General features: G+C 43.3%; 1 protein-coding gene across 2 annotated transcripts in view; it reads left to right on the forward strand.

The window, feature by feature from the left end:
- Positions 1–22,634, forward strand: part of CTNNA3 (catenin alpha 3) — a 958,387-nt gene extending 935,753 nt beyond the window's left edge. Inside the window, exon 19 of one of the 2 annotated variants that reach the window (XM_039481066.1) lies at positions 19,908–22,634. In XM_039481066.1, coding sequence (XP_039337000.1) covers positions 19,908–20,195 — 288 coding nt within the window. In that variant the 3' untranslated portion in view covers positions 20,196–22,634. The remainder of the gene's footprint in view (positions 1–19,907) is intronic. The other variant, XM_039481067.1, reaches the window with a different exon arrangement.
- The last annotated feature ends 4,093 nt before the right edge of the window (positions 22,635–26,727 follow it).

Here is a 26,727-nt window from a genome sequence, read left to right on the forward strand (position 1 = left end):
AGGCAGTATTATTATGCCTCTATAACAGGGCACTTACATTGGCAGGAGGAAATTTTGAGTGTACATTGATGCATAACTAGATAAATTCCAGGTGGCTTATGTTGACCTAATTTTGTGTCAGCCTACCTTTAGAGAGACACAGCAGGACCAACTTCTGTTGTCTCTCTAATATCCTGGGACCAGCACAGCTACAACAACACTGTGTTCAGCATACCTTTGCAAGATTCATATGTAAAATAAAATTAAAAACCCTGCCAAAGTGCCAATGTAGGTTTAATTGCTAGGCTTGGCTGAGGGCCCTTCTGGAGACTCCAGGTGTCATTCCTTTTTACTGCTGTTCTTGATTTACAGAGTCTTGACTTTAGGCCAATTTTAAACATGTGCAGCTTCTCAGCAGTCTCACTTATGTGGACAGCTTCTGCTTATTCCTCACTGCCTTTCTCTGCTCTGCAGCACTTTTCATTCTACTTTGTAGCCTGCCATAGATGCTTCAGATACCACAGTAATGGCTTTGATAGAAAAACAGATTCTAATGTTCTCTTGTACACTTCGATTCTGATTTTATTTATTTAAAAAAAAACCATCCTGACTGAGTCAATATTTAGTCCTTCATTTACATCCCTGGGAAACAGCAAAACATTTTAAACAAAAGGACTAAAATATTGTCAACATTTTGGCCACCTACGTTTGCAAGGATTTACCAAGCCTTTAGTTGGTATGATGAAAAGTAGGACAGGGGAAATTCTTTGTATTCCCTGCTTCTGGTTTTATTGCTGCTTTTCAAATTTTGGTATTTTCCAACAGCTGTATGCTAAGTCCTCTTCCCCACCTGGGAATGTCTATAAGATGCACTGACACCGACTGAACAATACCACTTCAGCTGCAACACAATCCTCATACCACACTGGAAATAACAAAGAGATGTCTGTAGTCCCCAGTAATCAGTAGTTACATTTATTTTAGCATATTATCTATAATACTATTTGTAGGTACTCTACAGGTATTGGATTTCCAGAAATATTGATTGGCTTGCACTACTCGAGATGTCATTTTGCAGTACCGGCTTCAGGAAGAGAGATGTCTTGGAATTATATCATAATGCAGGAAATTAACATGTGGGTGTTCTGGTCTATTTGTGGCACTAAGAAGTAGTAAGGGTTTTTTTTTTGTTCCAACTGTATCTACTATCACCACATAATGTAGTAAGGGAGACCAAACATAGCTCTGTAGCTGGCTTCTTTTTTAACTATTGGAAGTACAGAAAGAGAGGAATAATTGCAGGAGTACTGATTCCTTCTAACGTTTTTTTGTTTTGTTTTGTTTTTTAAATGTGTCCCAGTAGTTGCAGTATCACAGCATCAGATAATTGGGGTGGAAAATATTTCTCAGGTCACCTAGTCTGATCCCCTGCATTGTGCAGGCTATTTCACAGCATTTTTTTTCTATGAATGTCTGGTCTAATTTATTTTTTAATATCCCTGGTTGTGTCTCAACTCCTAGACTAACTTAATATTGAAATAAGTGACTCTAGTTTGTACAAAGATAAGCACTTAAATAAGCCATCTAACTTCTGCATTTGGACACATATGTCAGCATTTGAGTGTTTCAATACCCATTTTAAATGCTTAATTAGCACTTTGTCTCAAATAAAAAGTGCCTTCAGAGAGTAATCCTACAGACTCACTGCTAGCTTTGTGAGCTTTTTAAAAGATCTAGAAATGTCCTCAGTTTAATGGCAATAAAATAAAAGTCTATGGCTGGCACAGTTCCAGGCTGGAGTCTAGCCCATGTCCCATAACTGTGGCAGTAGGCAGGGTGCTCTGCCCCCCACTCAGAGGCAAGCCTAATGCCTCACTCACGCTGAGGAGAAGCTTTGCATCAGCAGAGGCTTTTTCCCTCCCCCTCATCTGTTGTTCCTTTGACTGGAGGAGAGGGAAGAGACAGGGAGCAGAATAGTCCAGGTGCCATTAATGGTTTTTCAGAAGGGGAGAAGGTGGGGGGGAAGAGAAGGGGGCAGAGTGGTTTCTGAGTTGCTGTTCCTTTAAGAATATAGAGTAGGAACCAAAGAGCAGGGGGCCAGACGAAGACAGAGAAATTGGGAGACTCAGCTGAGCTTTCTGTGTATCCTGGAGACTAGTAGGGGACACAAAATCTGAGGAGGTCTGCTCAATTATTGATTTTTGGGGAGGCAGAATTGACTTGGGAAAATTATTAGGGGAAAAAAAGCAATTGGTTATTTGGATCTAAAAATTAATTTAAAATGCCTAGACCAGCCTAGGACAAATAAGTTCCAATCTCCATAATCATACTTTTGTCCTTCCAAGGATCATAACTTGCGTAATATGCAGTGTTGAATAAGATCTTTAAAATCTAAGTTCTCTTTGCACTGCATAGAAACTATGGCCCACCCTTTTAGAGATACCTATTTGTATGTGCAATTATGCACCTATATTTTCAAGTATAAGTATACTGCTCTCACAGCTCCCTGTTCTGTAGCTCATTTGGAAAATTGCCCCTGCCAAAATGTGACATGTTGGTTACTCTGAGAGTCTTTTTCCTTTTCTTTTTTTTTTCTTTTTTTTTTGCAGGAAGGGTTATTATAGCTGAGGTCAGCTGGCATTCTTTTGACTGGCTGCCCATAATGTGCCTTTAAGAAGAGACTATTGAGTTGTGAAATAGTTAACAATACAAGCCCCAGCTACAGTGAAGACTTTCTCCCTTACGCTTATCCTAATATTAAGTTTGTGATGGTGTTTAGTTCTTTTGGCTGTTCATTTCACAGATTCAGAATGCCCCAGAGAAAGGTCTGTCTCTCACACAGATCAGATTTACTCATTATTGAGAGTTCAGAGGAGCATATTTGTTGCTCCCATAGTCTGCATTCTGGAGCTTTAGATATCCTGGGCCTGGCCCATGCAGCACTTTGACCGTGAACTCAATTCAAAATTCTATGGGAAACCAACGTACAGAGTGGTGGATGGATTTTATGTGTAAGCCTGTGTTGCTGAGGAGATGTGCTCCAGCATTCTGTACTAGTTGGAGTTTCCTCAGTGCTGAAGGTTGCATGGCCAGGAATACATTGCTGTAGTCCAGCCAAGAGGCGATGAATAACTGAGGCCTGAGTCTTCAGCTGCTAGAATGAGGTGCAGTCTCCTAACCAGCCAGGTATGGTTTAAAGTATTATCATGACTCTTGCTATGTAAGACCCCCAACTTCAGCGAGGAATCCAAGAATACTCCTAAACTATGGACTGAATTGACCATTTGTGGATGTTCACCCTCAATCAAAGGGGACCGCACTGTGGTTGCAAATTCTTCCAAATACTTTCCTCTGCCTACCGGAATCTCCTCTGTCTTGCTCGGGTTCAGCTTCAGCCCACTGTTTGTCATTCATGAGCAGATCTCCTCCAAGTGCTGGGCCGTTGTGGTTGTATGTGGAGAAGGACAGATAGAGCTGTGAACCATTTTCATACTGCAGGCATTTGAGTCCATGTCATCTGACTGGTTCACCTAGTGGTTGCATATAGATGTTGAACAGGACCAGAGATAATTGATCCTTGTGGAACTCTGGAGGTACAGTTTCCATCATTATGCTCTGGGTGAGTCACTCCTAGCATCTCTGCCACCTATTTCAGGCAATGCAGCAATATCATATGATCAACAGCCCACTTCATCATTTAAGCTGGGTTTTTGTTTCTATTTTTATATTTTCCTTTTGCATGTTTTGGTTCAGGACTGGATAAAAGGGCAGTCCTTGCACAGCTCTCCTCTTCCAGAATCCTGCAGGGAAAAACGAGGAAATTATTTTCCATAAAGGAACAGCACCTGATAGGAGGCAAAAAGGGTCAATTTTGCTGATACTTTATCTACTGCTGCAGTTATCAATGATTTCCAATTTGCACTTGCTAAACTTTGCAGAAGCAAACTGTAATTTAAAGGGGAAAATCAGGGCAGTTTAATTATTGGAGGCTTTGCTGTTAGTGCACACTGGAAGGCATTAGTATTTAGTCAATGATACTTTTGTGCCAATAGGAAAGATCAGGTTGTGAAACTGTAGGATGCTACTGACTTATTTATCCTCCACATACATGAGGCATATGTTTATGCCTTGCTGTTACCCAGGAGATTTGACACTCTCTCTCTCTCCCAAGCTAACATTTTCTGGCAGAAGCAGCAAGGAACGGGTTTACATCAAATAATGCATTCTGTTGTGCTGTTTTAGTTCTCAAGGGCCTATTTTTCCAAAAGTGGTTTCCTTTGTTATGATCTACCACCTGCAGATGCAGGTGATAGTTCTTGAGAAGTACATCTACAGGTGTTTGTGAATGCAAATATATGCATAAGTAAGAGGTGGCTGTTTGTTCCCCATTGAAAAACCAGGCATCAAGTTTCTGTACAGAACAAGCAGCACATCTACTACTACTACTAATTTTTTGCTTAATCATTGGACATGGTAACTCCTGAAGTCCCAGAGGAATTTTGCCTCCACAGGACTTCAGGATTTGGCCCACTAATCAACTGCATCAACTCACCATTTCTTTATAATTATTTTACAAGACACAATCATGTATGAGCCTAATCAAAACTAAAGCTTAGGGAAAGAGGCAATCAGACCTTGTAATGAAAGTGGCCCTCAGTAGTGAGCAGAATTATACCTGGTCAAGCTGGTATAGCTGCTTTTTCTACTGACAGAAAAGATAATGATCCTGGTTCTAATTCACACTAAAGTCATTTTATACTGCTCTGTATTTGTGTACTTAGCGTAAATGAGAATCAGCCTCTCCACCCGCCTCCCAAAGGATCTTATCTGAATGAAAAATACCTTACCTGTAGGCCTGAAGGAAAGACAGTCCCCCTTAACAAAATTATTCTCAAATCCCTAACAGTCATTTTAGACAAGGTGGCCAATTTTATTCTGACAAACTGAGGTTTCACTAAAACCTCCAATAATATAAGTTATGTTGCCTTCCGCTTTAAATTATCGTTTTTCTACAAATGTTTCACATTGCTTTCATAGGGAAGTATTTTTACGATATTTGTATATGAGTTAATACCTAAATAAGAGATGGGAGCAATCCTGAGTGCCAAAGTTGGAGTCAGTATCTCCTGAATTCTAAGCCAGAGACTGAAACTGACTGCCTCTATCAGAAGTCACTTAATTTATTATGTTGTTGTAGTCGTGTCAGCCCCCAGATAGTAGTGAGACAAGGTGGGCTGAAGTGGTAATCTCTTTTTGTTGGACCAACTTCTGGCCAAAAAAAGATATTACCTCACCTACCTTGTCTCTTTAATTTATCATACTTAGTTTCCCTATTTCTAAAATGGGAAAATAATACTTAGCTTGGAGGGATGTTGTCAACTTTTATGAGTCTTGAGATATGTGGTGTTTTTTCTTATAGTCTGATTTTCCAGTGTCAATTTTCACAAAAAAAGTTTATTCACACCCACGAGGGCTAAAAAAAACAGATCCTAACGGCTCAAAAATACAGAAGGCAAATAACCCAATTTTTTAAATCTCATGATTTTTTAATCCTTAAGGCTGGCAAAATGGTGTTTGTAAAGCCCTTTGCTGACATAAAATACTATGAGCCTGAATTTATGGGGTACTGAGCACTTTCTGGAAGGCACTTATGGCTTCATCTCCTATTGAAATCTCCCATATATGAGTTGAAGGTACTTTGCATCTTGCAGCTGAAGAACCTATACAAGTAGTATGGGTGAAATTGTCAGGGCTGCCCAGGGGGGGGGCAATTTGCCTCAGGCCCTGGGCCCCACAGGGGCCCCTAAGAAAATGCTCCAGCCCCAGCCCCGCCTCTGCCTTCCCCCAATCCTCCAGCGCCTCAGCACGCCGCGTCCAGGAGCAGCCCTGGACAGAGCTAAAATGGCGTGGCTCCATCAGGGCCTGAGCTCCGCCCTGCTCAGAGCCGCATGGTAAGGGGGCGGGGCTCCAAGCTCTGGTCCTGCTGGACCCAGGCTGCTGCAGCATTGTCCAGGGGCCAGGGCAGCTCCTGGACACGGCGCAGTGAGGCTCTGGGAAGGAGGGAGGCAGGGTAAACAGCATGGTGGGGGGCCGGGAGGGGGGTTGGATAAGGGGCAGGGAGTCCCGGGGACAGGGATGGGGCAGAGGTTCTGCGGGGGTGGTCAGGGGATGGAGAACGGGGGTTGGATCATGGGCATTCCGGGGGGCGGTCAGGACTTGGTGGTGGGGGTGTGGATAGGGGTCGGGGCAGTCAGGGGACAGGGAACAGGGGGGACTGGTGGGAGGTTTCGGGGTGGTCGTTGGGGAGAGGGTCTTGGGGGGCGGTGAGGAGACAAGGAGCAGGATGGGTCAGGGATTGTGAGGGGGGCAGTCGAGGGGCAGGAAGTGGATGGGGGTCGGATAGGGGGCAGGGCCAGGCTGTTTGGGGAGGCACAGCCTTCCCTACTCTAAAGCTCATTCAGCAGTTTGAGGCTTGCAGACAGCTATTTAACACAAAGAGCCAAGCTGTTATCTTTTCCATGGGAAAGGGATCACATGAGAAAAGCAATATCCTACACCACCTACCTCCTTCCCAACCCTCCCAAGGGAGACCCCCCCTCCCCTGCATTCCCCGAGGCTCCAGAGGGGTTAATTCAGTGGTTCTCAAACTTTTGTACTGGTGACCCCTTTCACATAGCAAACCTCTGAGTGTGACCCCCCCCTTATGAATTAAAAACACTTTTTTATATATTTAACACTATTATAAATGCTGGAGGCAAAGCGGGGTTTGAGGTGGAGGCTGACAGCTTGCGACCACCAGTAATAACATTGTGAGCCCCTGAGGGGTCCCAATCCCCAGTTTGAGAACCCCTAGGTTCTCAAAATTTAATTGTAGCACCGTGTCCATTGACATGCATGTGCTATTTTGAGCATTTCAGTTTTCACAACATAGGCTCATCCCAGATTCTGGAACAAGCTCAAATGCTCAGTTCGTGGAGTATGTACATAAGCTATAGTAAAGACAAATCCACAGTAGCCATCTCCAGTTTGTGAGGGACCCCGTGGAGCCAGTCTCTAGGAAACAGATACATTCATGGAGGTTAAGTCTATTAATGGCTGTTAGCCAGGATGGGTAAGGAATGGTGTCCCCAGACTCTGTTTGTCAGAGAGTGGAGATGGATGGCAGGAGAGAGATCACTTGATCATTACCTGTTAGGTTCACTTCCTCTGGGGCACCTGTCATTGGCCACTCTCCGTAGACAGGATACTTGGCTGGATGGACCTTTGGTCTGACCCAGTATGGCCATTCTTATGTTCTAAGCTAAATGAACCCAAAGTTATGGAGACAGATATGAGTCAAGGAAGCCAGCAGAGTATCAGAAACCTGGAAAAATCTCTGACTGGATGGGCTCAGGCATTTGGTCACAAGCTGAGGTGGTTCAAAAGTTTTGGATTTTTTTTAAAGCAGAATTTAAACAAACACAGCAAGCAGCAAATATTTGGCCACACACTTCTGAAACCCCAAACCATGTTCAGGTTTTGGCAGGCTAATTTCAGCTTTTCAATTAAAAAAACCCAAGAACAAATTTTGAAGGAAAGCAGACATTGTCCATGATTTTTTTCTGCTTTTTAAAAACCCCTAGTTTTCGATCCAAAAAAAGTGTTGACGGAAAATATTTGTCCAACCCTTTTAATGAGCTATAGTGCCTTTTAGCACTAGCTGATGCTGAGAACCAGTGATACCTTGTAAAGGTGACTTGAAAAGAAGTTCTCTCAAAACTGGGTTTGTGCCAAGATGTGGAAGGTTTTTAAATGTTTATTTTTCCCAGGGCTTCCCTGGAGGGGTGGGGGGCAAGTGGGGCAATTTGCCCCAGGCCCCGCAGGGGCTCCCATAAGAATATAGTATTCTATAGTATTGCAACTTTTTTTATGGAAGGGGCCCCTCAAATTGCTTTGCCCCAGGCCCTCTGAATCCTCTGGCAGCCCTGGAAATTGTGGCCCAATGACAAAACTTTCCTTGACTTCAGTAGGGTGAGGATTTCACCCAAAGTATTTATTTGATGATGATGATGAAGATAGTTATATTTAGAGCTGTTTTACTACTGCCTTTAAATGTAAGTATGAAGTGTTGTATCCACGTTGGTCCCAGGATATTAGAGAGACAAGGTGGGTGAGGTAATATCTTTTATTGGACCAGCTTCTGTTGGTGAGAGAAAGACAAGCTTTTAAGCTACACAGAGCTTATCTTCAGGTCTTGGAAACATACTGAGAATGTCTTAGCTAAATACATGATTGAACAGATAGTTCAAGTATAAGTAGTACTAGTCTAAGGGACAGTTCCAGGTGAAGTGGCCCATTGACATCCCTGTAGTCATAGGACAAAAAAGGGTGGTTAGTGGGTTACATATTGTGGAAAATATTACTTCACTCACCTTCTCTCTTTAAACATAATCAATCAATGACTTCCTTTGCCACAGTATCCCAAAGGACAATTCACAACAGCAAACATACATACATTATTATTTTTAAAAAAAGCAAAGCCTAAAGTGAAAGCACAACTTAAATACTTCTTTACCCTAAATTTAAAAATAGCCTGGTCCTCAGTTATATATAACAGCATAGAATTCATATTAATTCCAAAGTTAGTTATCAAAAAATAATCTCATTAGGATAGTGTGTCATAGCGAAATAGCCTCTGTCAATGTATTCACTATAACTGAACCAGTGGTGGTATTTTTATATGATATTAATAGCAATTGACCTTTATCCTAAAAGGTTTTAAATAGTAAGTAAAGAGTGGATTTTTTGATTCACTAGTCTTAGTTTCTACCTCTATGAACAAGTAGGGTTCTAGTCAAACCACAAACAGGAATTCAGAAATCTTATACACTTCAGCGTTGCAGAAAAAATTAGACTTTAGCTCTCTGCAAAATTAGAAGCATATTCCCATTCACAAGGCAAATGAACCCCCCAAATGTATTTTATTAAAGTTTTTTAAAAAATAAAGGTTTCCAATTTCAAGAAGAGGAACATAATCTAGGACAGGGGTGGCCAAGCTGTGGCTCCAAAGCCACATGCAGCTCTCCAGAAGTTAATATGCAGCATCTTGTATAGGCACCGACTCCGGGGCTGGAGCTACAGGCGCCAACTTTCTAGTGTGCCAGGGGAGTGCTCACTGCTCAACCCCTGGATCTGCCCCAAGCCCTGCCCCCACTCCACCCCTTCCTGCTCCCTCCCCTGAGCCTGCCCTGCCCTCACTCCCCCCCCCCACCACCACCCGAGCCTCCTGCATGCCATGAAATAGCTGATCGGGAGGTGCGGGGAGGGAGGGGGCGGCGCTGATCAGTGGGGTTGTTGGTGGGTGGGAGCAGGGGCGGCTCCAGGCCCCAGCACGCCAAGCGCATGCTTGGGGCGGCATGCCGCGGGAGGGCGGCAAGCGGCTCCGGTGGACCTTCTGCAGGCGTCCCTGTGGGAGGTCCACCAAAGCCGCGGGACCAGCTGCTTGGGGCGCTGAAATGTCTAGAGCCGCCCCTGTGTGGGAGAAGCTGGGAGCAGGTGAGGGGGGGGCTGCTGACATATTACTGCAGCTCTTTGGCAATGTACATTGGTAAATTCTGGCTCCTTCTCAGGCTCAGCTTGGCCACCCCTGATCTAGTAATATGTGCACATAACATTTTGACTGTTCTCTACAGGTAGTTCTCTATAGAGAACTATATACAGTATTTCTTAGGGCATGGCTAAAGAGCAAGTTACAACATAGCAAGCCAGAGTGTGAATCTACAGCATACTCAGAAGCCTCATGAGGAACTTGGGTATGTCTGTGTTTGGAGAATGAAATTATAGCAAGGTGGATAGTTATCAGAACTCCTCAAAATCTTTCGTTACCAAATAAAAATAAATCCCACATGTGTACAAAAAAGCACAAAGTTGCAAAGGTTTTTGATGTTTACAGCAGATGGCATGTGCTTTTTAGACAAAAGTCCCTGAATTCTTTCCTTGTTGTTAACATAATGTCCATATGGTCATAGATTTAATACGGATTGATACCTGATTGTTGGTCTGTGCATGAGGGCTGAGTAGTTTCACTTCAGTGAGCTTGAAGTATACTGGTCAGTGTGTGCATGTGTCTCTGACCTCTACTGGGTGAATGTTGAACAAATTCAGGGGGTATATATATGTGTGCGTCTGTGTGTTTTACTTTCTACTGGTGTCCCTACAAGGGACTATTTCATTTTGTTTGAGCTTTTAAAACCTTTAACAAAAATAAAATATAATTGAAGTAAATTTCAAAACAAAGTAATTTCAAATTGAAAAATCAAAACATTTAATTTCAAAATTGTTGAAATGAAACACTCAGTCCTGGCCCTACTTCACCTAAGTGTCAAGTCCATGCAACCAATTAATCATTATCCTATCACTATTCCCAATGTAACCAAAACAAACCACTGATAATTGCTTATCAGTAAAGGTTTACATTGTTGAAGTTACTATAAACAACGCTCTTCCTAATTCCCTCCATGATTTTTTGTGTATTCTGATTTATACTTAGAGATATGAAATGCTGAGACTGGAATATAAAAATGATATGTGGGGTATGTGTAGTACAGGAATAACAAAAGCAGTATTCAGGTGAAGACTAATTTCAACCTTTTTATATATATACATATATACACACATACACACACACATCCGTTAGAATCCACTTGCTAAAGACTGAAGAGGGTACAGCTATGTCTCTAAATAAAATGAACTTGAATGTGCCATAAATAAATATTTTATCAATCTTCCGTTTATGCCAAGTCTTGTTTCATCAGTTTTCCCTGATATGTAATGAGATCTTGAAGAGTCTCTTGAATATTTGAGAGAGATAAAAGCATCCAAGTGAAAATGGGTCTTGAGTACATTATAGTACCTTCATAGTAGAACAATACATTGACACCAAATTGTATCATGTTATGGGCACTAAACAATATTTTTAAAAAAGCAGCAACTGTGTCTATAGACAAACCACATATGGTTAAATGTGTGACCTGATTTTTATCAGATAAAGCCTCCCTTAAAAAAATCTCTCCATGACATTGAAGTTCAATTGATAGAAATGATTAATTTTGTTTTCAGACTCTGTATTTTCCAGATTGGTGTGAGGAGCCCCAGGGAAACTGAGCAAAAGTATTGACACTAGGATGCTGCAAATAACGGTGATATCCTAAAGGGACATATTAGTAAACCTGCTAAAATTAAGTTGTCTGTGCTGAGGTGCCAATGGCACAGTAAATGCAATGGAGATTTCCATCGCCCTAAGCTGTGACGAATACACCAAAGCAACTAATTTAAACAGGCTTAATGGTAGTTTAATATTTAGCTTCTTCACCAGGGAGGGGCACAGGTTCCGGTATTTGTATTTGTGTACAACAGTCTTGAAGCAATGACACTGTGACAATGTACACCAGCTGAGGAGCTGGCCCTTAACGTGTAATGTTTGAATCTCAGAGTTTACAATGCATTGGGATGCATGTCTCTGAGCTGCTGATACAAGCTGTCTGCAGACTCAAGAAGACACTACCGTATTTGATACTCAGTTTACACTTAAAAGGTTAGCATGGCTAGAAATCTCAGTTTTGTTTTGTTATTTTAAATATGAAAGTTTATTTTCTTGAACGTAATTCTCTAATGAGGGTAATCATGGAATACCATTTTGAGAAGTGATCCATGGAAACAAGAATTAAAATTGTAGCTTTTGGAGTTCAACAGAAGAGGATCTAGCACATTATTCTCAACCAAATCCTAATAGGATGGCACTTCATGAAAGCTATGACAGAAGTTAAGAAACCTCTCTTTGCCTCTCACACAGCAACATAAAAGCTCTTGGGTAAAATTTTCAAAAGCGTCTAATTGTCTTACGAGCCAAAAGGTAGATCTACACTGCCCTCAGAGGTGTGACCACAGCATTTGTAGACATACAGACATACCTTTCATTTAGCTAACTCAAATAATAGAGGTGAAGCTGCAGCAGCATGAGCTAGTTGCTCCAATACATACCCAGGGTCCCGGACAGGGTTGTTCAGCCCTTTGACTGCAGTGTTGACAATCTTGTCTTCAACAATTGATATCATGAATCCCCAAAACTAACTTCTCTGGCTTTGTCCTCACAGGTAACACCAGTATATAGAGGGGCTGTGACCAATTAAATAAAAGTAAGGACAGCTACAGGGCTTGTGACAGAATTCTCAGTCACAATCAGAGGGACTGGCCTAAGAAGTAAAAGTCTCAAAAGCAACTAAATGACTTAAAAACCTAAGCCTCATTTTCAAAAATGACTTAGGTACCCAATACCTTTGAAGACAACCATGATCTTGTGTCAGAAGGTCCGGGAAGAGCAGCAGGGTGACTGGGGCTTCCACGGACATGTCTAGGAGAGATGTATACCAGTATTGTTGGGGCCATGCTGGAGCTATCAATATAACCTGAGCTCATTCCCTCCAGATCTTGAAGAGCACCTTGTGAACAAGCAGTATGGGTGGAAAGCCATAGAGGAGACAGCCTCCCCAGTGGAGGAGGAATGTGTCCACTCTGGAGCCCAGGCTGTGGTTCTGGAAGGAGCAGAACTGCTGGCACTTTCTATTGTGTCGCGTGATAAATTGATCTATCTGCGGAAAGCCCCACCTCTGGAAGATTGAAATCGCGACATCTGGGTGAAGGGACCACTCGTGGCCGTGAAAGGACCTGTTGAGGTGTCCACCAGCTCTTTCTGTACCCCAGGGAGATACAACGCTTGCAGATATATTGAATGTTCTACACAGAAGTCCCACAGCATGAAGGCTTCCTGGCACAGGGGAGAGGAGTACACACCCCACGGTTTGTTGATATAGAGCATTGCGGTGGTATTGTCCATCATTACTGATACACATTGTCCCGTTAAATATGCTTGGAAGGCCTAGCATGCCAGGTGCACTGCTCTCAGCTCTCTGATGTTGATGTGGAGAGCCAGATCTGCGTGAGACCAAAGACCTTGAGTCCCGCGGTCTCCTAGATGTGCTCCCCAGCCCACGTCTGATGTATCCATCACCAGAAACAGAGACAGCTGCGGACTGGCAAATTGGACCCCTGAGCATACCTCCTCAGGGTTGAGCAACCACAGGAGGAGTCGAGGACCAGCCGAGGTAGGGTCACTATCCTGACCGGGTGGTACACTGATGCCAGCCACAACTGAAGAGATCAAAGCCTGAGTCTGGCATGCTGCAGCACATAGGTGCAAGCTGCCATGTGACCCAGAAGCTTCAGGCACTTTCTTGCTGTGATGGTGAGAAACTGTCTGATGCCTTGAATTATATTGGTGAGGGCCTGAAACCTCGCTTGCGGCGGGTATGCCCTGGCATGGGTTGAGTCCAATACTGCCCCTATAAACTCTATCCTCTAGATGGGGGACAGAGTGGACTTTGTGTCATTTAAAAGGAGATCCAGGTTGATGAAGGTGGCTCTGATAAACTTGACCTGAGCCTCAACTTGGTCTTGGACCAGCCCTTGATCAGCCAGTCATTGAGGTAAGGAAACACCTGAACCTAGTGCTTGCGCAGAAATGCAGTGACGACTACCATGCACTTGGTGAAAACCCAAGGTGCTGCTGACACACTGAATGGAAGAACTGTGAATTGGTAATGGGTGTTGTTCACCACGAACCTGAGGTACTTTCTATGGGGCTGAGTGAGTGCAATATGAAAATAGGCATCCTTCAAGTTGAGGGTATCATACCAGACTGCTGGATCCAATAACAGAATGATGTAAGCCAGAGACACCATGTAGAACTTGAGTTTCTTTATAAACTTGTTGAGTACCGACAAGTCCAGGATGGGCTTGAGGCTGCCTTTGACTTTCAGTATTAGGAAATACTGGGAATAAAAGCCTTCGCTCCTGAGGAACCTCCTCCACTGCCTCTAAAGATAGGAGTGACTGCACCTCCTTGATAAGGAGTTGCTCGTGAGAAGGATCCCTGAAGAGGGATGTGGAAGGGCACAGAATTGGATGGGTTATCCCCTCTCTACTGAACAGAGCACCCATCGGTCCAAGGTAATAAGGGACCATGCACGATAGAAAGGGAATAGTCGGGACAAGAAGGTAAAGTGGGTTGGATCCATTTCCAGATATGCCTTCAAAAGGTAGGTTTTGGTCCTAAAGACGGCTTTGGTTGTCCCAAGCTCTGTCCAGAAGGTTGACGCAGCCTTTTCCTGCCATTTCTGTTCTGCCTTCTGGAGCCATCTTGGCGGTTCTGCTGACCGAACCTCTGAGTGGGCTGCAGCCGGAAGTGTCGCCAGTGAGTGGAAGGTGAGTAGAGGCCCAGGGACCTGAGGGTGGCTCTAGAGTCCTTCAGGTTGCTTAGCCTTTTCTCTGTCTTTTCTGAAAACAGTGTCTGACCCTCAAAAGGCAGGTCCTGTATATTCTCTTGGACCTCAAAGGGGAGACCTGGAGCCATGAGCCCCTTCTCATGGCTACACCTGTGGCCATGACTCCAGTGGCAGCATCTGCCCCATCAAGTGCTGCTTTGCAGAGATGCCCTGGAGATCACTATCCCCTCCTTGACCAAAGCCGAGAGTTCAGCCCGGGAGTCCAAAGGAAGTAACTCTGTAAACTTAGCCATCGCTGAGCAGGTATTGTAGGCATACCTGCTGCTGATGGCCTGTTGGTTGGAAATGTGGAGTTGCAGTCCCCCCGTGGCGTATACCTTCTGCCCGAATAGCTCCCTTTTCTTTGCGTCCCTATTCTTGGGGGAAGGACCCTGGAAACCCTGCCTCTCTCACTGGTTAGTAGCGTCCAACACTAGAGAGTCAGGTTGTGGGTGAGTGTGTAGATGTTTGTAGCCCTTGGAGGGCACAGAGCACCACCGTTCATTGTGCTTGGTAGTAGGCAGCGGAGAGGCCAGGGTCTGCCACAGGGTCTTGGTCATGTCAGTGATACTTTTGATTAGTGGTAAGGCAATACAGGAAGGTCCCAAAGGGCCAGGATGTCAACCATAGGATCTGCATCATCTACAACTTCCTCCGCCTTAATGCACCAGACCCTGTGCGACCCGGCACAGCAACTGCTGCCACACGCTGTAGTCTTCCAGAGCTGGGGCAATGGCAGTGCCTGCAAGCACCTCATCTGGAGAAGATGAGGAGGCCACCTAGGGAGGTGGTTGCTCCCTTCCATCCACACCAGAGGGATCTCTTAAACTGGTGGGGACAGTGGTGGGATGGTCCGGTCTCGGCACTGTGAAAGATGCAGGTACAGACGTCGGCCCCCACACTGGTGCTGTGTGATGGTGTGTCTGTGCCGTGGTGGTAATCGACGTCGGCGCAGGTGGTGTTGGGCATCAGTGCAAGAGCAGAAGTCGGTGCTGAAGGCATGGTTGGCACTGTAACCTGAGCTTCTGATACCTCCAGTACTGAGAACATTATCAAAGGTGGCACCACAGTTGGTGCCAATGTCAACAATGGTGCCACGGTTGCCGGCATCGATGCCAGAGGTAACTGCTCAGTCACTGGACTGGGTGGGACAAAGGTTGCAGACGTGACTGAAGCAGCACCTGAGCAAGATCCTTGGCTCCGACCCTGAGTTTGGTGGAAAGCCTATGGAGTCCAGAAGGCCACTGAGCTGGGTTCTGCCATTGTGGGGCCCACTGCATCGGCTGGGACCTCTTGTGGTGCCTTGAGTTTGATCTTCTGCTCCTGCTATAGTTGAAGCGGTATGAGTCTGACTCGGAGGTCTCAGAATACGAGGACCAGGGCAGCTCTGCACCTCTCAACGTGGTGCGTCGGTAGCCCAGGGACCGACTACGCTCCCTGGATGGAGACACTGGCATCTGTGGTTGCCAAGGCAATGGGGAGCGACACAACATCATAGCTGGCTTTCCCTTCGACTGCACAGTACAGGATGGAGTTTGCAGTGCCGACGCCTTCTCCTGTCTCGGGGGCGAGAACGGCACCATGAGTCTGAGCAGGACCTGTGCTGCCTCAAATGCTTCAGCAGTGGAAGGAAGCGGCAGGCTATCCGAGTGAACTGTGGTGCTACTGATGGCTGGTCTCTGGATCTAGGCAAAGGGGATCAGCCCCTTTCGATTCTCTTCTTCTGCACTGGCGATTGGGACTGGTGCCAAAGGCTGGAGTGTCCCCGAGATGCTCCATGATGGTGCCTAGAGTTCTTGGCGATGTCTTTCTTCGGAACCTGGTCTCTTGAAGAGGTCACCGGTGCGCTCCGCAGTGAAGAAGACATGTGGTGGTGTGTAACAGGGTCGGTACTCACCCCTGCCGCGCCTCCTGCTGGTCGGTCGGTCCTGGAATGTCCCTGGCCCCCCTCGGGGGGGCTGGGCTGACCCTGTTCTCTGGCCCGGCGCCCTCCCCCCTCCCTGGACCCGTGCCCGCTATCTAATCTCTCTTCCCCCTCCCCTCCCCCCCCACCCCCGCCTCCTATCGCCTTACTGGCAGTAGTGTGTGTCAGTCTGGCACACCCTGGGGCCCCACTGCAGTATCAGCCCACCCATCACAGGCAAAGGGGGTTTGGACCTGCTGCTGCGCTGCTGCCTACCCTTTGCCCTCGCCCCCCAGCCCCCTGTTGGTTGGCCCACTGCTGGGCCGGGGCCTGGGGCTTAGGCTGCTGCCTCTCCCGCCTCCTCAGCCTATTCCTTCTCTTCCCCTCAGGTACTCAGCCTCAGCCTCTCCAGGCAGCAGCCTCTCTCTCTCTGGAGGCAGAGAGAGACTCTTCTTATAATCCCCAGGGCTTCAGTTTGGGGCGTGGCCTCCAGCTGCAGCCACTTTCCCCATCAGCCCAGCCTCCAGCTGCAGCTCTCAAGCCCTGCCAGGCTGTTTTTCCAAGCCCTCAGGGCCGGAGCAGGGTCCACCCTGCTACATGGTGGGATCCCTGGCACCAGGTCAAAGAGCTACCTCCATGAAGAAGATTTTAAGCTGCTGCTCTCTCTCTTTCAGGGTTCTTGGTGGGAATTCCTGACAGATTTTACAGCGGTCTTTTTTGTGACCCTCACCCAGACAGCGTAAACAGGAGGTGTGGGGGTTACTTTTTGGCATGCACTTCACATAGTCCTTGCAGGTCTTGAAGCCCGGGGATCGCGGCTAGCGTGACCAGAAAGCAAATGTGAAAAATCGGGAGAGGGAGTGGGGGGTAATAGGAGCTCATATAAAAAAAAGCCCCAAATATTGGGACTGTCCTTATAAAATCAGGACATCTGGTCACCCTAATCGCGGCATGCCTTGGAAGCAACAAATAAGGGGGAGAAACGGGGGGGGGGGCAAACCCCCATAAATGAAACTTACAACTGAATAACTATACTAAACTACAGTATCTGATTAAACAAGGTGAGTACAACAGGAATCGAACTGCTAGATCACTTGCCGGAGCAAGAGCCAGGGAAGTTCTAGCTACCATTACTGGAGGTAAGAAGGAACAGAGGGGTTGGTGGGTCAGCAGAGCTCTGTATTGGGCGCCATGAAGGCACGACTCCAGGGGGTGCCCTACGGTTGCTGCTGGGGAAAAATCTTCTGGCTACTATGCACGTGCACACATGTAATTGGAATTGACATGCACAAGCACTCAAAGAAGAACTTTTTTTTTTAAACAGAGAAACCATGAACTAGTGATTATCTATAGGGCTTGCTCAACTGATTCAGGTCTTCATTCATTTCCCAAATGAACCCAGCCATTATTCAGGTTTGATTATGAAGCCTATACACACACGTTTCTCACACCAAACTAATCTATAAACGTGCGATTAGAGGCTCCTGTTTGCTAAAATCCATTTTGGCAAATCTCCAAATTTCAAAAGTACCAAGGAAAGCCTGGCTGCTGAAGGAATTTTAATAGACCAGCCTGACAGAACTTCAGACCAGAGACCACACTAAAATTGAATGTCCTTTATGGGTGAGATTTTGTTCGGAGTTTGAGAAGGGAGAAAAATTTCCCTGATCAGGAAGAAAGGATGGTCATTCAAGTATGTCTTCCAAAATTGTAATTTTTTTTAAATTCTTATATAGACTTTGTTAGGTTTTCTCATCACTGATATACGCACAAGAAACATCTGAAACAAACTCCACCTTATCAACCTATATCACAATATGTCATAAGGAAAATTTTCCCTTTGCAGCATGCTATTCATTACCTTAAAATTCAAGCTATTCACATTTTGGCAATCTGAATAAGACATTGTTAATTGCTCTATTCCTTTAATGTTTCTGCAATAAAGAGTCTGTCACAAAATGCCATGCTTCCTCACTAGTAACCAAACTTCAAAAATAATAAGTACTCAGGTAAATTGGAGGGTAAAAAATGAAAGCAAGGTTTACGTTGGGTTATTCAAAATGGAGATGCAGTTCCAAATTGAAACTGTCAGCCTTACAATTAAATATGAACATGGTGGCTCCTTCCTTGAAGATAAAAGTTACTCATTCAGGTCACTGATCTGATTTATACAGTATATGTATCCCTTGCCAACGCGCTGTTGCAATATGACAACAGCAAAGACAGCTTTAGTTGAAGGCAGAAAGAATCTTTAATTCATGGAAATAAATACTAAAGAATTTTAACACCAGCAAGGGGATCACACTCAAAATGAAATATGGTATTGTCCAGCTGTTATCTGGCTCTGTTATAAACTATTTCCCAAAGAAAAAGAAACGAAATTGTAAACATATCACCTAACCAGGCAACACTTCTCCTGGTCCAGTATTTTATGAATGTTGGGACAACACCTCAAGTGCCCTGATCTGCTATGGAAGGCCCAGCCATGGTCAGTAGGGAATTCTGCACACCCTGTTTTTCACAGACGTTGGTCCTGTGTTGGCTCTGCAGGGGAAAAGGTAGAGTGCAAGAAATGTGTGTGTCCCCCATTTTGGCCTGTAACAACTTTCCTGACTTGCAACTGCAATGCAACACAACTGAACCTGGGACTTCTCAGCCACCGACGTGTGCTAGTTAGCGCTGACATGGATTGCCCTAATTAGCAGATTTTTAATTATTATAGTGCCCACAAGTATTCATGCAAGATTACGTTAAAATATGCATGGGGATGGCAGAAGTTCTTTAAATACAGACAGTTGAAAACATATGCCAACAAGATAAGGGTTATACTGTACATTTTGCCTATTTACGCTGGGATTTTCAAAAAGTAATAACAGAAAGAAGGGACCAGTCTGCTCATCTAGTCTGACCTCCTGTAGAACAAGGCCATAGAACATCCCCCAAATAATTCCTGTTTCAACTAGAGCATATCTTTTAGAAAAACATCCAATCTGGCGCAGAGTTAGAAGAGTTAAATGACTTCCCCAAGGACACATTTCATAGCTGGAAATAGAACTTAGGTCTCCTTAGTCCTTTTCTATTTCCTATCCAGACCATGCTGCCTCTCTCTCTCTCTTAACTAAACCTAATGGAATTAGGCATGGATTTCCCTTTGCATTTCAATGGGAGTTGGGCACCTAACTCCTAGTCTCCTTTGTAAACCCTAAAGAAAATAAAAAAAGATACCATATTCCTGCTGAATACATTTACTTGTCACAATAGTCCTACATTTCTCCGGAGCATGCATGGGAGATGCTGAAATACCTTAGGAACAACTGGAGAATTTTGTCTAGTGCTGGATTGTAAGGAATCAACACGTAGCACTTTCATTGGCCTTCTGTAAGGTAGTATTAAGTGCAATGATACCCTGCAGATAGACATCATGAATTCATGTTAAAAAAAGAAAACATTTACACAGACATTTATATTCCAGCATACCAAATTACTTTATATCTGTTAAATCTGAGCAGGGGAACAACATGAATATAATGATCAAACATTCCTGGCAGAAACAAAGAAATCAGGTTGTGTTATGTTAGTCTTATTTTTAAAATGTTGTTTATTCCTGTGTATATTGTGATTAAAGCCAGACTGATTTCCTAGGCTAACAGCCATGTTTCTCATTACAGTTGGATAGTGTCACTTCACTAATTCAGGCTGCCAAAAACTTAATGAATGCTGTGGTGCAGACAGTGAAGATGTCCTATATTGCCTCCACTAAGATCATCAGAATTCAAAGTCCTACTGGCCCACGACATGCTGTTGTGATGTGGAGGATGAAAGCTCCAGAAAAGAAGCCCCTGATTAAAAGAGAGAAGCCAGAGGAAATCTATGCAGCTGTCAGAAAAGGTTCTGCTAAGAAAAGGATCCATCCTGTTCAAGCTATGAGTGAATTTAGAGGGAGAGAAATAATCTAAAATTACTATTCTGCCACTGTGCACATTTCATACCTTGCAACTGCTCATATGGCATCTTTATTTTTCCACCTGTTTAATTCTATAAGTATGCTAATGTTTGGAAATTCTCTTCTTTTTTATGTTTAACATTAACTGTAGGGTATTGCATCTTTAAAAAAGATATTTAAAATGCAGATTTGATTAGTTAATGGTACACAATTGAAAATAATCTTTTAAAAATCATCTTATTTTATTGCTCACTCTCCTTACAATGCCTTTTTTTTTCTTTTTTTTTTTTTTGCAGCTGAGCATTTTGAATGATAGGTTAGGATGCTGTGTTATAATAAGAGTTAGCTTTCATGTAACTGAAAGGCAAGGAACAAGGAGTCAAATTCATCCCTGGTGCAATTCTTGACTTCAGTGGGGTTACACCAGAGATGAATGTGGCCTGACAGTTTTATATTCCAAGCGCTTTACGACATACAGGCTTCTGTGGGTAGTGTATATTGGGCCACCTCCTTAGCTGGCATAAATCAAAGGAACTGTTCTGAGTTACACCACATAGGGATCTAGCCCATTCACTTATCTAAACTGAAAGACATTTTAAAAGATTTTTTTCATAAACGTTAGGTATAAACAAAAATGGAATAAAAGTTTTAAAATATTTGGCAGAACAAAGGGTGGATTGTAGCAATGTAATAATAAAATAGAGCTGGTTGTAATGAAACTATAGCAATAGTAATAACTCAAAGTTTCAAAGATCTCTTTCAATTTTAAATATTAATCCACATTCTGCTTCCTGGCCTGCTCTATGATTGTTACTCATCTTCATAAATCCTAATAAATCTGGTGATAACAAAATAATCTAAAATAATTTAGTTAAAAGATAGAGGGAAAAAAAGAAATCATGTTAAATGATGGAGAAACATATGACTAGTCCTGACATCAAAGAGAGGTGCAAATGTTCAGGAAGTACCCTATAAATATCAGTCTTTGCAAGATAACTGCAGTGGATTAAAGTACTTGACCATGGCACTGCAGTCCCAAACAGCACAACTGTTCTAGGTGGTAGCCAGCTTGCTAAATTACTATTACAGTATATTTCAAAGTATGTCATGAAGCTAATAGTTACTTAGGTGCCTAAATACCTTTGAAAATCTGGGCCTAACTCACATGGATCTAGGGAGGTGGCTAAATGTTTTTGAGAATCTGGGCCCGTGTGGCTACAGAGATGAGATGAAAGAGGTAAGGGGCGGCTGGAACAAGCTTGCCTCGTCACCCCCACAAAGCGTTTAAGGGTGTAAAGAGCAGCCCATAGAGCTTAGCAGGGTGAATGGGCACCTGCCATTCCTTGTAGTTCTAGCGAGAAGGGGCTCAGCTGTATTGGACATTCTTGGAGTTTTGCATTTTGGAACTCAAACCTCCAACTGGTATTTCAGGTTCTCTTCCAGTCCCTGAGAGCAGAACGGTACAAGGTTAAGTTTGTGCATCTACCACCAGGGGTCACACAGACATAGGCATTGTCTTTCAATAAAGTCATGCATTTGTTATGGGTCACTTTGGTATCAGATGTTTGTGATTAATGCATTAATCATGACTTCAGGGATCATATTAATAAAAAGCATGTGGCACACCCCTAAGAGGATTACTCAGATTTTGTGTGTCCTGATTAAAGTCTCCAGTACTAGTCACATGTGGAATAGATGTTGAGTCACTTTATACACAGCACGCTCACAACTACACACCACACTGAAATTAAAAACATGGCCTGAGACGGTTGCATGAAAGCGAGTTTACAAAAAAAGTTCTAATGGGAAACCTGGCAACTTAACTTCAGATTAAAAACGCTCTTATTGTTAGCTAAAACAGATGTTGAAACCTTAGGGCCAGATTGTACCTACAATCCCATCTCGTGTTGGAGGCTCTAGGAGAAGCTCTGAAAAGCACTGTGCCTCAAAAGCCTTATGGCAGGACAGCCACACTACCACCCTTTAGAAGAGGGCTCTGTGCTGTTTCCCACAGAACTATTGCTTCTCCTCCCTCTACCCATTTGCGGTAACTAGAGCCTACAGAAACACTAGCAGGGATCAGTCCTTGTACTAGAAATGATGGATGATACCTCTAGGGAAGAGAGACAAAAATCTCCTCATGTCCTCCCAATTTGCATACCTGCATTGTAGCCATTCACCATCTGGCCCTTTCTATGCTCTTGCAACCCTAGTATGTTTAAAGAAAAGGAGTTTAAAAAAAAGAATATGTTTTCACTGCTTATTTTCCTCCACCATAGTGTAAGTCCATGTTTGCTGGTATGCTTTACTTTTGAAATAGACAGGCAGTATGCCCACACATGCTTAATAAGAAGAGCATCATGGATCAAAGATTGGCACGTGTATTTATAGACTGCAAGTACCAAAAAGAGATGGGTTTTTATCAATGTGATTTATATGATGTAAGTTATAGTTCCACAGAGTGACTATTATTAAACCACCATCTCATTGCTTAACAACTCTGCCTCCATTTGTATTCTCCATTCTTTTATAACATCAGCAAGTGATATTCAGTTATCTGCGTCTGACACCCATTGTTATAAAATAACACTGATGGCCTCTGAGAGGAGACATAGAATGATAAAAGGGACATTGCTTTAATTACCACTGGATGAACATTTCTGTAAATCATTTGACACAAGTTCAAACCGGTGTGAAAATATAGCAAATTACAGTTTATCTGAACCCAAACTGCAGTCAAGGGTATTTTGATTCAGATCTTCTGAATCCAAATGTCAAAGCTTACAGAAATTCCGAATGCAAGCTCTGACACATTTAGCTTGCAGTAAATGTATTATATATATATATTACAGGAGGTACCTAGAAGGCCCAAACAAGACTTGGGGCCCATTGTGCTAAGCACTGTACACAAACACATAGCAAGAGTGACACAGCAAGGAACTAAAACCCGGTCTCTCAAATCTCAGGCTACTACAGCTTCTTTTCTGTCTCCCCCATGTCAGCAAGATTCAATGGAAATCCTTCAATGAAATAACATATAATACTGACAAGAAGCAACATTAACATATCCCAACTGTAGATTACATATTTAAAGATGTACAAATCATCAAAAATTAAATTTATGCTCAGTGAATCCGCCAAGATCGGGGCATGTCCTTCCTCTGCTTAAAGACTATTATCCAGCCAAGAAAAGTTTTAAATAAGACCTGGCTCAATAGATATCAGTTTCTTCCTGGCTGGAAAATGAGAAGTCAGTCTCAAAGTTTTTTTTTAAAACGTGTGGGATGGGGGGAACATCGGCAAAGGTTTATCACCTCCAATCACTCTGAAGGACCATTCCAGTAAGATGCTCCCTTTTTTTTAATGTGACAGACTCTTACCCAACCAGCAATCAGAAGAGGTGTTGTTTCTCCAGCACCCACACATACATTTGTAACTATTATTTGTTAGCTCAGCCAATCAGTCCTGTCACTACTCAGGCATTGTGTTTGGATGGCTTTGGTTTTTGTTTGGTGCCACTAAATAGCACTCATCATTTCCTTTGAAAGCTGAATTGTCATAGAGCCAACATCTGCAGCTTTCCAGGGCTTGCACAGGCCAGGGTCTCTGATGCTTTCCATCTGACCTGTGCCTATTGTTGAATAAGTGAAGCAGTTAACAAACCAGTTCTAGCATTATACAAACAGCTTTGTTTTAAAATTCAATGAAATAATACAGACTATACCACATAGATGGAATTTTTCATTTTTTTAAGCACATGGTACAAAAGGAAGAGAGTGCTTAATCCAGTTCTGTGAACCCAATGATTATTTTTCTTTAACAAATAATTTGCCTGTTTCAGTCTGCACCAGTTGTTGTCATGGTTTCCTTCAGTGTTTAATATTTCTAATTAGAAAAAGCCACAGTCTGCCTGCTTACGCCGCATAATACTTTACTCTGCAATTTTTCCCAATGTTTTCATTCTTCCCTGAACACAGTGAGCCATTTCTAATAAACGCAATTCCCCTGGGTTCTTTGTCTCTGAAATCAGTTTTGTTTCGACCTCTTTTGCTCTTCTTAGGGCCTACCTTACAAACTTACGTTGGTGTAACTATGTTGCTCAGTGTGTGGAAAAGTCAGCCCCGGAGCGATGTAGTAGCTACCGCCTCTCAGGGAGGTGGAGTACCTACATTGCTGGGAGAAGTTTTCCCAACGTAGTGCTGTCTACACCAGGGATTAGCTTGGTATAACGGCGTTGCTCAGGGATGAGCAAAATCCAGACCCCTGAGTGACACAGTTACACTGCCGTAAGTTTGGAGTATTGCTCAGGGCATAGAAAGAGGTAGAAGTGAAACAGTGATTTCAGAGACAAAACAATGTAGTTATACTGACATAAGTTTGTAGTATATGGCTCAAGGTATAACTCGGGTGTGCCACTAATCAGACTCCTGGCCACAAACAAAAAATTCAAGCTGGAGGCAAGTGGTACTTTAAACCTGAACTAGGTGGGTGGGTTGGGGAGCTGGAATGTTTCTGAACCACCAGCTATAAATGTAATGGGGATGTGCAGGTGAGTTTCACTACATATCGCTCAAGTGTTGTTTCACAGTGTGGGGTCACGCTCATTCAAGCCAGGCTAGCTTGAGTGCAGTAACTTGCGCTAACTCTTGCAGTGAAGACAAGCCTGAGTTGGAAAAGGTGCCAATTATCTATCTGTCCCTGTGCTGGTATCCTATGTCAGTTTAAAATTTCTGTAGATCTTTTAAATGTCTTCTTGGTCTAGCTACATTGTCTGGGCCCTCTTTTGTAGAATTTAAGAAAGGTGTGTTTATCCAACCATTTATTAATGAACTTTTAGCTTTAAATAAGCTTTAGAAACTATTTGAAGTCTTTATCAGCTCTGAACAGTAAAATTCCATGCTGTCACACTTCCTTTTATTGCTGGTGGCTTGTACTTAACCTTGGTGCACAGCTTTATAGTTTAAACTATCGTCTTGGCAGTACATATGGTTGAGGGGGCCAGTAGCTAGATCAATTAAAGTCTAATAGGTTTGTTTTTTGTTTTCTTCATATACAAAAAAAAAACCCACTACTGCAAAAGGTGAACATTAGTATGACATTAGCGACTCCATTCTAAGACACTGTCTATTGATCAGCCCCTCTCCGCCCTATGAGACTGTGTTCTGGTAGCATAGACTTTATATTTGACTAAGATACCTCATCAAAAATAGTTTCCTTAAAGAGCAACACAAGTACATAATGTTTCATATAACAAAATCCTAATGTCTAATTTTTAAAAAAGCTCCTCAGTTCAGGAGCTTTACATTACTCAGTGGAGACCCTGGAATGTAATATGACTCCCAGATCATGGTTGGTTAGTTTCCCAGACCTGAAGAAGAGCTCTGTGTAAGTGAGACACTTATCTCTCTCACCAACAGAAACTGATCCACTAAACGATATTTCCTCTCGAACCGTGTCTCTAATATCATCGGGCCCAACACGGCTACAACAACAGTGCATACCACACACCATGGTGTCAGGAGTCGCTCCACATCCAGTTTACAGAAAAGAAGGAATAGATGGTTCACCAGAGAATCACGGAAGGGTACTGTATCATTCATATTCCCTGTCACTGGAGGTAAATGGTTTGGCACTCCTATTAACTATGCAACGTTACAGACAGCAAACAAACTACCTTCATAACAGTATGATCATTCCTGTCCCCTTTGTAACAGTGACCCCCCCCCCCAGATTACAGTGTGAAGAAGAAGAGGGAGCTCCCATTTATCCTGATCCAACAACTCTAGTAGTTTTGAAAACCAGATAAACATTATGCCTGCCATAGCTGTACCTGTACTTTAATACCTAACTGTATCTGTGAGCTACATGTTCGCTTGGTCCTCTACCAGACTGGAAATAAGGCATACATTTTTGACAGTGAGGGTAATTAACCATTGCAACACTTTACTAAGGGTTGTGGTGGAATCTCCATCATGGACAATTTTATAATCAAGATTCAACAGTTTTCTAAAAGATCTGCTCTAGGAATTATTTTGGGGAAGTTCTGGCCTGTGTTACACAGGAGGTCAGACTAGATGTCTTAATGGTCCATGCTTGCCTTGGAATCTATGTATAATTTTGCTAAGTATAATCTTCCTAAGTAAGCAGAATCTATTAATAGCACCAAATCCAGACATGGGGCTGCCAATAAAAAGTTTGCATTTGCCACTAGTGTCCTCACAGTGTTTGGCAATTTCACCTTATATTAAGAAAAGCACATAACTGCTTCAATTATTAGCAAATGTTGATTTTATTTAATGGTATTCTTGTAAGGTATGAGTGAAACCTTATCTAGGCCCAGATTTTAAAGGTGCTTAGGCAGTGCTGAGTTCACTATTGCAACTCCTGATTTAAGAGCCTAAATCCCGTGCCTCTTAGCATTCTTCACACATTAACATAGGAAAGTCACTGTGAATAGAACCAAGTATATATTATGCCCAAATTATGAACACAACAATAGTTTTATTTATATGTCACCCTTTAGCACTATAATAGCTGTTACCCAC

This window comes from Mauremys reevesii, linkage group 7, assembly GCF_016161935.1.
Source record: "Mauremys reevesii isolate NIE-2019 linkage group 7, ASM1616193v1, whole genome shotgun sequence".
Taxonomy (NCBI): domain Eukaryota; kingdom Metazoa; phylum Chordata; order Testudines; family Geoemydidae; genus Mauremys; species Mauremys reevesii.